The sequence below is a fragment of the Macrotis lagotis genome, chromosome 1 (assembly GCF_037893015.1).
Source record: "Macrotis lagotis isolate mMagLag1 chromosome 1, bilby.v1.9.chrom.fasta, whole genome shotgun sequence".
NCBI lineage: Eukaryota > Metazoa > Chordata > Mammalia > Peramelemorphia > Peramelidae > Macrotis > Macrotis lagotis.
This window is the reverse complement of record NC_133658.1, coordinates 161,816,413-161,827,645: the sequence shown is the minus strand read 5'-3', so window position 1 is coordinate 161,827,645 and position 11,233 is coordinate 161,816,413. Positions and strand designations below refer to the sequence as shown.

The following is an 11,233-nucleotide window of genomic DNA, read 5'->3' as shown; positions in this document are numbered from 1 at the left end:
AAGAGAGAACAAAAGAGGACCCAGGAAAGAACCCTATGGGAGTAGATACGATTTGGATAAAGATCCAGCAAGGTCACTTAAGATTGAGTGGCTAGACAGGTAGGAGAAGAACCTGTAGAGAATAGGATCCCAAAAACCTCAAAAGAGAGTATCTAGGTGAAGAGTATGTTCAATAGAGCCAAAGACTTCAGAGAGGAACTGTTTCTGTTGAGAGTTAAAAAAAAAATTAAGAGGAAAAACTGGAGGCACCTATTGTAGGCAACCTTCTCAAGAAGTTTAACCACAAAAGGAAAGAGGGATATAGAACAGTAATTAGCAGGATCATTGTCTTATTGGTAGGTAATGCAGAAGCAGTCAAAAACAGCAGAGCTGTGAGAAGCAGGTATCTGCTGAACATGAGATGAAATGTAATCACTTGTGCATACCAGGGGTTTGCCTTAGTGAGGAGAAGGATGAAGAAGGAGCAATTGGAAAGAGGCATCTAAATGATAACAGATGATCTAGAGGGAAGAGGAATGAGCTCAGGCAAATGACCTCAGTTCTTTTTTTTGGGGGGGGGGGTTCAGAAAAATGTGAGATTAGGTTCTCAGCTGAAAGGTTGGAAGAGGCAAGTCAGGGGGCTTGAGGAGAGATACAAATGTTTGGAAGAGTCTTTTTTTGGTGAGTGAGATAATAAACTCATTTGGAGGGTGACAAGATTGCCAGAAGACAGTAAGGGCCTAGTTGATGTAACAGGAATTTATAGAGGCCCCAGTCTTTTACAACACACTTTTCTCACACAACTACTCCCCCCACCCACACCAGGAGACTAGAGTGAGTGTTGCTATTCCCTCTTTACAAATAAACAGACTCAGAAGTTGAAATGTCTGTGGTCACATAGTTAAAACTTTAGCTGGAACTACTCAGATAACTGAACAAGTTACAGTACAACACAAGCCACACCACGCAACCTTTTTACAATTAATCATACTTTCTGAGAAATTTTTGTTCCAAACTAGATTAAACAATTTGAAGTGCAATTAACTATTTCAGGTGGTTACTCAATCTGAGTGTGCCAAGGGGTAAAATACAGCTATTGAGCACTGTTAGGAAGTTGAATCATAAGTGGATAGAGATCTGACCAGGGAGGCAGGAAGACTGGCAGTGATCCCTGAGAAGTCATTTAATTACTTAATCTTAGGACCCAAGGCAACTCTCTAAAAATTGCAGAATAGCCTTGTAGAGGGAATTTCATTACCACTGAGTTCCCTATAGTAATAAAGTCACAGTCTAAGCCCAAAACAAAAAGACCAAAAAGTAAACAACTCCATTAGTATCACTGAACTTTTCCTATGTCTGGAGCTTTTTAAGTGGCTTTGTTACTCTAGAAAGAAAAAATCATAGATTTGCTAGTTTAAGCTTTAAGAATGGGAAGCTCTGTGTCAGTGCATGGAGTGCCAAGTCTAGAGACCAGAAGGCTATTCTTTGTGAGTTCAAATTTGGTTTCAGGTATTTACAAGTTGTATGATTCTGAACAGGTCTCAACTCTATTCACCTCAATTCTTCAATCTGTAAAATGCCCTGGAGAGGAAATGGCAAACTATTCCAGTATTTTTGACAAGAAAATCCCAAATGGGATCAAGAAGAGTAAGATTTGACTAAAAACTACTAAACAATAACAAAAAATTTAAGAATAACAAATCCACAAATACCAGAGGTCTGCTTTATTTTTATTACACAAAGTATAACAATATTCTAATCCCCCCCTTTTTTTGGTAGAGTTTAATTTCATTCCACTTTTAAACAGATGAAAACCATTCTGAAGAGGCCACCCTTAAGGCAAGAGAGTCCCTTCATTTATTTTTGTCATCTTTCCTCCACCTCCCCACCCCACCTCCAAGCTCTCAAGCAAATAGTTCTGGGAAAACAATCATACCAAAGAGAACAGAACAGTCTAACTTACTCAGGAGGACCTCTGCTAATACCCAGATGGTCCAGTAGAACCACAATTCATACTTAACATTGATCTTGTGTTTGGGGAAAAAAAAAAAGAGTTCAAATAGGAAATGAATGTCAAAATATGCAAATAATTTCTGGTCAGAGTTCTGAGGAGTAAATAGATTTTATTCCTAAGGGTGGTTGATATGAATCAAATGCTTTTTATGCTAAGTACTTAAGCTACTTGTACAAATAGGAAATAGAAAAGGGCAATCTTCAAATAAGTTTCAAATTGAATTGTTATGGTGAAAGTTGAAATAGTCAGAAGAACTATACAGAAAATGAGATCTCAATAAATAATGAATCATGGAATGAAATTCTATGTTTTTATTACTGTGAATCTGAAATTTTTAAACCTTCATACTACCACTCTTTAAATACTTTATTTCTTAAATGCAAATACAGCATGCTATTGAATCCCCAGTGTTGAATTAAGCAACAATCATAATTCTCCAAGGAAGGGGGAGGGTAGTAACTATTAATCACATCAGAAACAATTGTATTAAATTTAGAGAAATAGAAGGTACTTGTCCCCAGAATTAATGACTGCTTTTGAAATCTGAGGGTATTATATATACATATATATATATATATATATACATATATATATATATAATTACAGGCTTCAATTTAAAATTCAAGATTAAAAAAGTTCATATGTTAAGGATGTCTCCCATGTATCCATGCTATATCTCTCCCCCATAATAAACAAAGACGTCCTCAAAAATAATCAATGGATTTTTTTACTCAATACATGCAAAGTTGCAGGTGTACAGTTCTAAAGGTATTAACCCACAGGATTTGTGCTAAGGAATTAAGAACTAATAATGAAAAAGCTTAATCAGAGAGAGAGAGACAATATTTTAGTTAACTCTGAAGCAAAGGAGGAATCATCCTGGTATCCAAACGGAATTAGCGTCTCTTGAAATTCACTGACTAAATAAGGATATGTCCTAAAAACATAATAAACATAGATTCCTGAGTTCTTTTTGCTAAGTATTTATTTCCATTGTACACAGAAGAGTATTAGAAAATAGCCAGCTAGAATAATTTACAAGTAAATATAGAATCATAGGCAAATAGAATTTTAGAATCAAAAAGGGAGCCTAAAGGTCACCTACTATAACCTTTCCCATTCAAGAATTTCCATATATTTACCATATATGAGCCATTAGATACTCTATTTGAATACTTCTAGGGCCATAGAGTTCACCACCAAATGAGGTAACCCATTCTATTTTTGGTATAGTTATTATGCCTTCTTACAATGAAACAAAAACTTTTTTCACATATTGGTTCTAGTTCAACTGTGGAGCTATAATGGAATAAATAAGATATGAAAGTCCTTAGAGAACAGATTTTATCAAATGGCATAGGTTATAACTATCTCTACCTTCATGACTTCATATTTTTATATGAATTTTAAAGAATGGAGTCCTGCATGCAACACAATGTTCCAGATATATTCTGACCAACCTGGAAGGCAATAGCAGACATATTCCCATGAGTCAATATTAATCTATAATTGTTTGAATTTAACAAAAACTACTGAGTCTTTTTCATATGAGCTACTTAAATCAGATCTTTCTCCATCCTACATTTATCTATCATCTTATTAAATTTAGTACATGGTTCCAATATGTAAGTTTCTTTTTGCTCTTGACTCAAAAGTTCCAAATCAACAAAAACTTAATTTTTGAGGGGATATATCTATTGTGCCAAAATAAAATTGTATCAAAAATATGTAAAAATTTTAAAAAAACAAATATTTAAGTACCTACTAATAATAGATACTTAAATACAGTGTACAGCAGGGTATTGGAGATGCAAAGATTTAAAAAAATAGTCCTTTCCCTAAAAGAGTTTACATTCTAGCAGGGAATATATATATATATACACATATATATGTATATATAAATATATATATATATGTATATAAATCATAAATCCATAGTACATACAAAGTAACTTCAAGAGGGAGAGAGCATTGGAGAGATCAGGAAAGGTCTTATATAAGAAAAGCCACCTACGCTTTGGAAGAAATTTAGGGATTCTATAAAACAAAAGTGAGAAGGAAATTTAATCCACATATCAGAGAACAAACAACACCTGTACTAAGGAAGGCAAGAGATAGGATATCATTTACAAAGATCAACTAGCAAGCAAATTTGAATGAAGAATGTATAAAAGATGATAATCTGAAATAAAATCAGAAAGGTAGATGTGAGTTTTATTATGGAGGGCTCTAAATGCCAGGTTAAGGGATCTAGATCTGTATTTAATTCTAGGTTTATATCATCTATAAATTTGATAAGCATATCACTATGTTTTCATCAAAAATAAAATGTTGAAATAGAGAATTGCTCACAAGACCAAAAGCTTTTCATCTTGAATTTCAAGATTTTTTTTGGTCCTCAGAATACTTTTTATAAATATGTTATTGCTACAGTGAAAAAATAAGAAATTTGTGCATCTGTCTACAACATTTTCTATTAATAGTTTCAAGTCCAACTGGTACTTCTAGAACTAGGAAATTATAGTTACTTGACTTATGCCTAGTGCCTCTCCAGTCCTATGATGGAGTTTTCCCTATGCTAATCAAGATTTAATTTCTACTATGAAGAATTGTACCCCAATCATGCAGCAGAGAGTCAACCTCCTTTGCTAGAATCCTGGAGCTGTCTTTATCATTCAATGTATTCCATTATTTGAAAGACCCTAAATCTCCTCTCACCAGGATTCAAGGATCATTGACACAAATACTGTGCTCCACCCTGAAAAAAATTCTTGCCCCTCCACTTTTTTTTTCTATTTCAGACCAAGAAATAAAAATAGTTTAAGGTTTAAAAAAATTGATACGCAAATAAGCAAAATTTACAAGACAAAACCTAAAATGTACAATGTGACCATTTTGTAATATTTCACTTTCTGGGTTTGCTAAAACTAATCCATATATTTTTCTTTTTTTTTTTCTATTTCCCACTGTTTTTAAAACCTCACCAGTCGCCCCCCACACTCATATTACCTGATCCTATCCTGTCTTTTTTTTGTCTCCTGGTAAGTTATGGTTGAAACCTTTACTGGCTCAGACTTGGTAGCAGAATTTAATGTTTATTAAGCTTGTGCCAGGCTTTGGGCCTTGAAATACACAGATTTTAAAAAAAATCCCTGTCAACCTGAAACCATTTATTATCTAATATAAAAATTGCACACAAATAAGTGTGATGCAAAATGCAGTGTAATGGGGCAAAGGAAAGTTCTCTAAGAAAATATGAGAGATTGATAACTTTCAACTGGGGCAATCATAGGAAAATAGGATATTAACTCAAGAACTGGACCTCAGAGCTTATCTGACACAACCTCATTATTTTGAATGAGGAAACTGAAGCCCAAGGAAGATGTGACTTGCCCAAAAAGCACACAGGTGTAAACATTTGAGTCAGATGATAAACCACTGGTGAAAGCTTCAAGGAAGTGACATCTGAGCTGGGTCATGATGATGCAGGGAATTATAGGCTTAAGGAATATTGTAATTGGAAACAAATTTTATAATCATTTGCCCTGTTAAAATACTGTCTATAAACTTCCTCTTGACTTTCATTTTGACTATGGCTATGCTTTCACTGATGAGACAAGCTTACACAGGCTGGACAATTATCTTGAGCCAGGGGAAATAATATGTTGGACTTTGAAGGTTATGTGCTTTAGAACAGGAATGACTGGTGCAACCTTGAATCACCCATGCCCAAGGATGTTATCTTAGCCTCTCCAGGAGGACCACCCTCTGTGGTGTGCTTATTGGAGAATACCTGTAGCCAGGGATTAAACCACTCCCCAATCATCAGCCTTGTTCCAACCCACTATGGAAAGGCATTTAAGTACAGAGATCCAGAAGAGAATTCTCTTTTCTTCCTTCTATCAAGATGGACACTCTGTCTTTCTTTCTCTAAGCTGTGCTCCTAGCCTAGGCCTCTGGAGAACTGTGGCCTTCTATTCTATGTGGCTGGACTCACTTGGGTCTAAACCAGCTCTTTCTCCTTTCTCTCTTTCCCCTAGGCACCTCTCCTAGTCCTTTGTGTTCACTCTGTCCTCAAGCCACTGTCTCTGGAGGAAAAAAAAAGGTTTTAATCTGTAAACTTTAAAGGCTTATGAAATGGGTTTTCATCTGTAAACTTTGAAGGCTTATGAAATAAACCCTGAGCTATTTCAACTCCAGGACTGGATGTGAATTCTTCACTTTTAACAACTCAATCTTAACTGGTGACACAAAAATCTCCAACAATAATGAAGGCAGGAGCTCAGCAAAGAAGTAGTTTATCACAGAAAGAGTTGGGGGAACACAGTGGTCTTGTTTGTCTGAAACATAGAATATGAAAAATGGAACAGTGCAGGACAAAATAGGAATTGTAGGTCGGAAGTAGATTATGGATAGTTGTAAATGCCTGCTTAAGAAGGTAAGACTTGCCAAGGCATGAGATTTTGATGGATTTTCTTCAGCCTTCCTGGTCCTCTGAGAGTGTAAGAGAGTATAGTACAAGATTAGCTCATATTCTTTGAAAGCATTTCCTGACATTTTATCAAAATAGAGAGAGAACTCAATACAAAATACACCTTCTTCCAGAGGCCTTTCTATCCACCCCACAAAAGAGGAAGGTATTTGTACTCAGAACTGAAAAAGAGAGATGGTGTGGTAGAAAATGTGTTGGATTTAGAATTCAATTTTGTTCCAGCTTCGTTCCAGCCTTGGGCTCTGCCACCTAATAGTCTGTCATGGGCAAATCTTTTAACTATTTGGAGCCTGTTTTTCTCAAGTGTATGCTTCTAATGATACTTTTATTACCTGGATAGTTATGAAGAAGTTTCTGATAGATGTGAATAGCACCTCCAATTCCCTCTTTTTATTCAGGCTGCTTCTTCCCCATCCCCACCTAACCCAAAACAATCCATAAGAATCTAAGTCCTATTCTTCAATTCAAAGTATAGCACTAACATTCCATTTTTTTCCAGTTTGTAAAGACATTGAAAGCATAGTGACCTTTCCTTTGACCTTGGATATTCAGCCAACTTCCTCTCTAAATCCCTTCCAGTTCTAAATCTTCTGGCTATATATATATTGTTTTTGGAAGACTACCTATCACCTTCAAGGGAACCAGGAATTATTCACAGATGTTGAGAACTATGAGAACACTGGCAATATCAAATGTCCTGCTAAGTCTTTATATTTTACATGGCAAAAAGAAAGGATCTTAAACAGTGTCTATATATTCAATCCCTATGTGCATATAAATACTTTTATAAAAAATGTAATTTAGATTGAGTCTAACAAACTTTCTAAAAAGATTCTAATCTTATTACTCCTTGTGAAACTTATTTGCAAACTCTCTTTTCTATAGAATTTCCCTGGATCAATTAGCTTTCATTTCTAAGAGTGTCTAGCTAATTAATTTCCTTAATGGTCAACTAGTCTGTTTTCTTCCTTTCCCCAATTATTTCATTGTTTATTGTAAAACAGCCTGTAGAAAGAAAAGAAATAGGAAGATATAGCAATGTTTATACATATGAGTATTGTCTAGTTGTTCTTTTTTGAATAAAAGAACCTTGCTAGTACCTAAGAACCAAAGCTATTTGCAACTCTTGAGGAGAAAAATCATTCTGTATAACTAAGCTTTCCAGATTGTAGTTTATCACTCAAATACTAAAACTTTTTGAACCATTTTTAATGAAATGTTTATGAAGTACACTAATCCCTTTCCTACTTTCTTAAACAGAACATATTAAGGCTATCTTTTCATATCTTTTCACATCAACTACTTGTATTGTACTTTGATAGCTTCAGGCATTCATGAAATATTCAGCTCAATATTCAGCTAGTAGTTGGCCTTCATGCTTCAGAGAGAATCAAAATGATGGCACTATGTTGGGGTCAAGGTACATTGTGTCTGACTGTGGCTGATTAGACTGATAGGAGCTTGGAAGGCTCTACCATGTTCTTGTGAACAATTGGCATGGAGAGATGTCTCTAAATTCACGTATTCACATTTCTTTTGAGCTACCACAGTTCTTCTTTGCTGATAGAGAACAGCAACCTATTTGATGCTGAGCGAACCTGTGGCAGTATCTCCCTGTCTCAATCAATCTAAAGTTCTTCAGAGAGACCTTGTGTCACCTGTTCTGTACTGCTTACTAGTCTGAAATTATTATACTTTTTAAATTATTTTTTCAGTTTTTTTAATAATTTCTCTCTTGCTGACAGCTATTGCTTTTCTTTCTTTTTCTTTTCTTTTCTTTTCTTTTCTTTTCTTTTCTTTTCTTTTCTTTTTTGCAAGGCAATGGGGTTAAGTGGCTTGCCCAAGGCCACACAGCTAGGTAATTATTAAGTGTCTGAGGTCAAATTTGAACTCAGATACTCCTGACTCCAAGGCCAGTGCTCTATCCACTGCACCACCTAGCTGCCCCTAGCTATTGCTTTTCTCTACTGTCAGCATACCTGTATCAATCTCCTCAAACTTTTATTGTTTTTTCTTTATCAGATTGGAAAATAGATCATAGGATCAAAAATTTAGAACTTGAAATGACCTTGATGGTCATCCAATCCAACTTTTTTTAAGCAGGCAAGAAAGCTCAGACTCAAATTGTTTAGATGACTTGCCCAAATTCATAGATTCAATAAATGGAAGGATTTTAACCCATTATCTCCAAATCCAGCATGTTTTCCACTGTCACACAAACAAGTTAGATTTGTAAACAAAAGAGTAAAAAATACTCTGAGTGAGGACTTCTTGTATGATTAAAGGTACTTAATTACACAAATATTGTGAAATTTATTTGGCTGACTCACAAGCCAATTTTTGGCTTTAATGAGCATGAAGTTTCCAGAATAATTGAGCTACTGTACATCTCTCTCCTATATGAAACAATATTGAAAAGTTTCCCTTTATTTTTTCTTAATGAATTATGCTTATACTTTAGTTTGTCCCTAGTATCAGGCTGAGCAGAACAGAATGATAATCTTTTATAAGTATCATTAATCACTGAAAACTGGGAATAAAATAGTTTTAATTCATTTGCAGATAAATTCTTCTAAGGTCATAGACCCTACAGATCTCCTTTTGAAGTCTTACATAAATCTCAGCTATTTACAGTATGCATGGGAAACCAAGCAAGTTAATAAATAGAGTCTTGGCTAATATATATCAGCCACATTGATCCCACATGTTCACTATTATGTCAACAATTATTTAGTTTACTAATTCCAATACCAATTATATGATTAACATTAAGGCACTTTTATAAAATTGACTTCTGTTGGGGATTTTTTGGTTTTTATTTTTAATTTCAGATCAGAACTTTGAGCTGTATTTTCCCTACTCCCCCCCCACCCCCATGATGTAGAGACAAAAACATCTTTCAAGAATGCCACAGGTTCTTCTGAGAACTATAGTGATTATTGCAATAGGTCATTTGAATTTTCATTGGTTACTTTTGGCAGTGCCACAGTTTTGAACATTAATGACCTGTAGCTTAAAAGCTTCTGGAGGGGAAAAAATCCATCCAGAACAATGCTTTTTTTTTTAAAAAGGAGTAACCAGAACTTAAGGGTGAACAAATTTATAACCAAACTTTTAGGAAATTAATTTTGTTCAGTGTATATAATGACATATAGTCCTGATAGGCAAAATGAAATCATCCTATTTATTTGAAAGGCATCATACATAATTAATATGATTGCATTGATTAATCTGTTTTAACACCTCTAAAATTCTTTAATGATTATGAGTAAAGGTGTACACATGCCATTCACTCTGCAAGAGTTGAAATGAATTTTTTTATAATTGCAGCTATCTACTCTATAATGATGTTTACAAAGAATGTATACAAATAAATTTATACATTAAACTTTTCTGTTTGTATGCTGTTCTCAGATAAGAAAGTATAAAAATAAAGACTCTACAACTATTATAACTAGGACCACATGGGAAAAAATATTATTGCTTCTAATTTTAAAATCTTCTGAGAAGGCACATTTTTACATTTCCCCTTTTGTATCTCATAGGGCCACTTATATTTGAGAATGATAAATAAGTTCCTTTCACCATCAATCCACTCCCCAAGCTCAAATTAGGTTCCATTTACATAAATATAAGTATATCTCAACTTTGATTTTGTCTCTTATTAATTGTATTCCTAGTTCCTCTTCCAGGGGAACAAAAGGAGGGGAAAACACAACAGGCTTTATATAAGATCACTAGATCTTGTGATGATTGTAGAGAACTCTTTCCTGATCTGGAAATAAACCAATTTCTGTAATATGTCCTGTGAGAAGACAATAGGAATTGTATTTGGTTTTGACCAAACATATTTTTGGACCTTCCAGGCTGATGCACATATCTCTTCTCTATTAAGAGGCAGATTGCTTGGCTTTGTGTTTCTGGTAGGCATTTAAAATTTCAGAAATCACTGAAGGGTCTTCCAGAGTGGTAATATCTCCCATATCTTTAGTATTGTCAGTGATTATTTTTCTTAAGAGTCGCCTCATGATTTTTCCGGATCGGGTTTTTGGAAGACGCTTTACCACCTAATAAGGAAAAAAAAAGGAGGAAGGGAAGAAAAACATTATTAGAATTTGGAAATGATTCCCTAACCATTAGGAGCTAAGGATTACTATAAACTAGGATGTAATTGAGTGACAAAACATAAAAGTGTTTGCTTTGCACTACCCTACCATCTCAGTGAAAAAAACAATTTTTACAATAAGTTGACTTTTGTAATTCTTCCCATAAAGAGATTCCTGAGGTGGTAGCTCCCTATGATATATCTGATACAATGACATTTTGTAATCATAGTTCTAGGTTTTTGTGTCAGCCCACAATCTAATACTGATCTTGGCAAATGAAAAATGAGCCCAGTATTGAAAACAATTCAGAGATTAGAACTACCAAATCTTTGGAGGCAATTTAAGGACAATATACTTCCATGAAACATTTTCTTATCTGGACAGAATAAATTTCATTCAGATGATTTTTCTCCACATCCAAATTCACAATTGACTATCATTTATAAATATTTCTCTTTTTTCCTTTAATTTCTGTTTCTTAGATGAGAATAGTTATTTGTTTAATATACTTGGACTCTTAACTTCCTTCCCAACATTCATTTTATTTTCTGTGTAAAGAATTCTCTTGAGACAATTTAAATATTAATGCTTCCACTTACATTTTTTACACAATAATATGTTGTTAATGGAGGGTAAGGGTAC

The 11,233-nt window shown here is 34.4% G+C and overlaps 1 protein-coding gene across 2 annotated transcripts in view; it reads right to left on the bottom strand.

Moving 5' to 3' along the window:
• Nucleotides 1-8,233: 8,233 nt before the first annotated feature.
• The window catches only part of ACSS1 (acyl-CoA synthetase short chain family member 1), an 84,583-nt gene continuing 81,583 nt past the window's right edge, over nucleotides 8,234-11,233 (bottom strand). For both annotated transcript variants that reach the window (XM_074209309.1, XM_074209310.1), the window contains one exon: nucleotides 8,234-10,552. In XM_074209309.1, coding sequence (XP_074065410.1) covers nucleotides 10,376-10,552 — 177 coding nt within the window. In that variant the 3' untranslated portion in view covers nucleotides 8,234-10,375. The remainder of the gene's footprint in view (nucleotides 10,553-11,233) is intronic.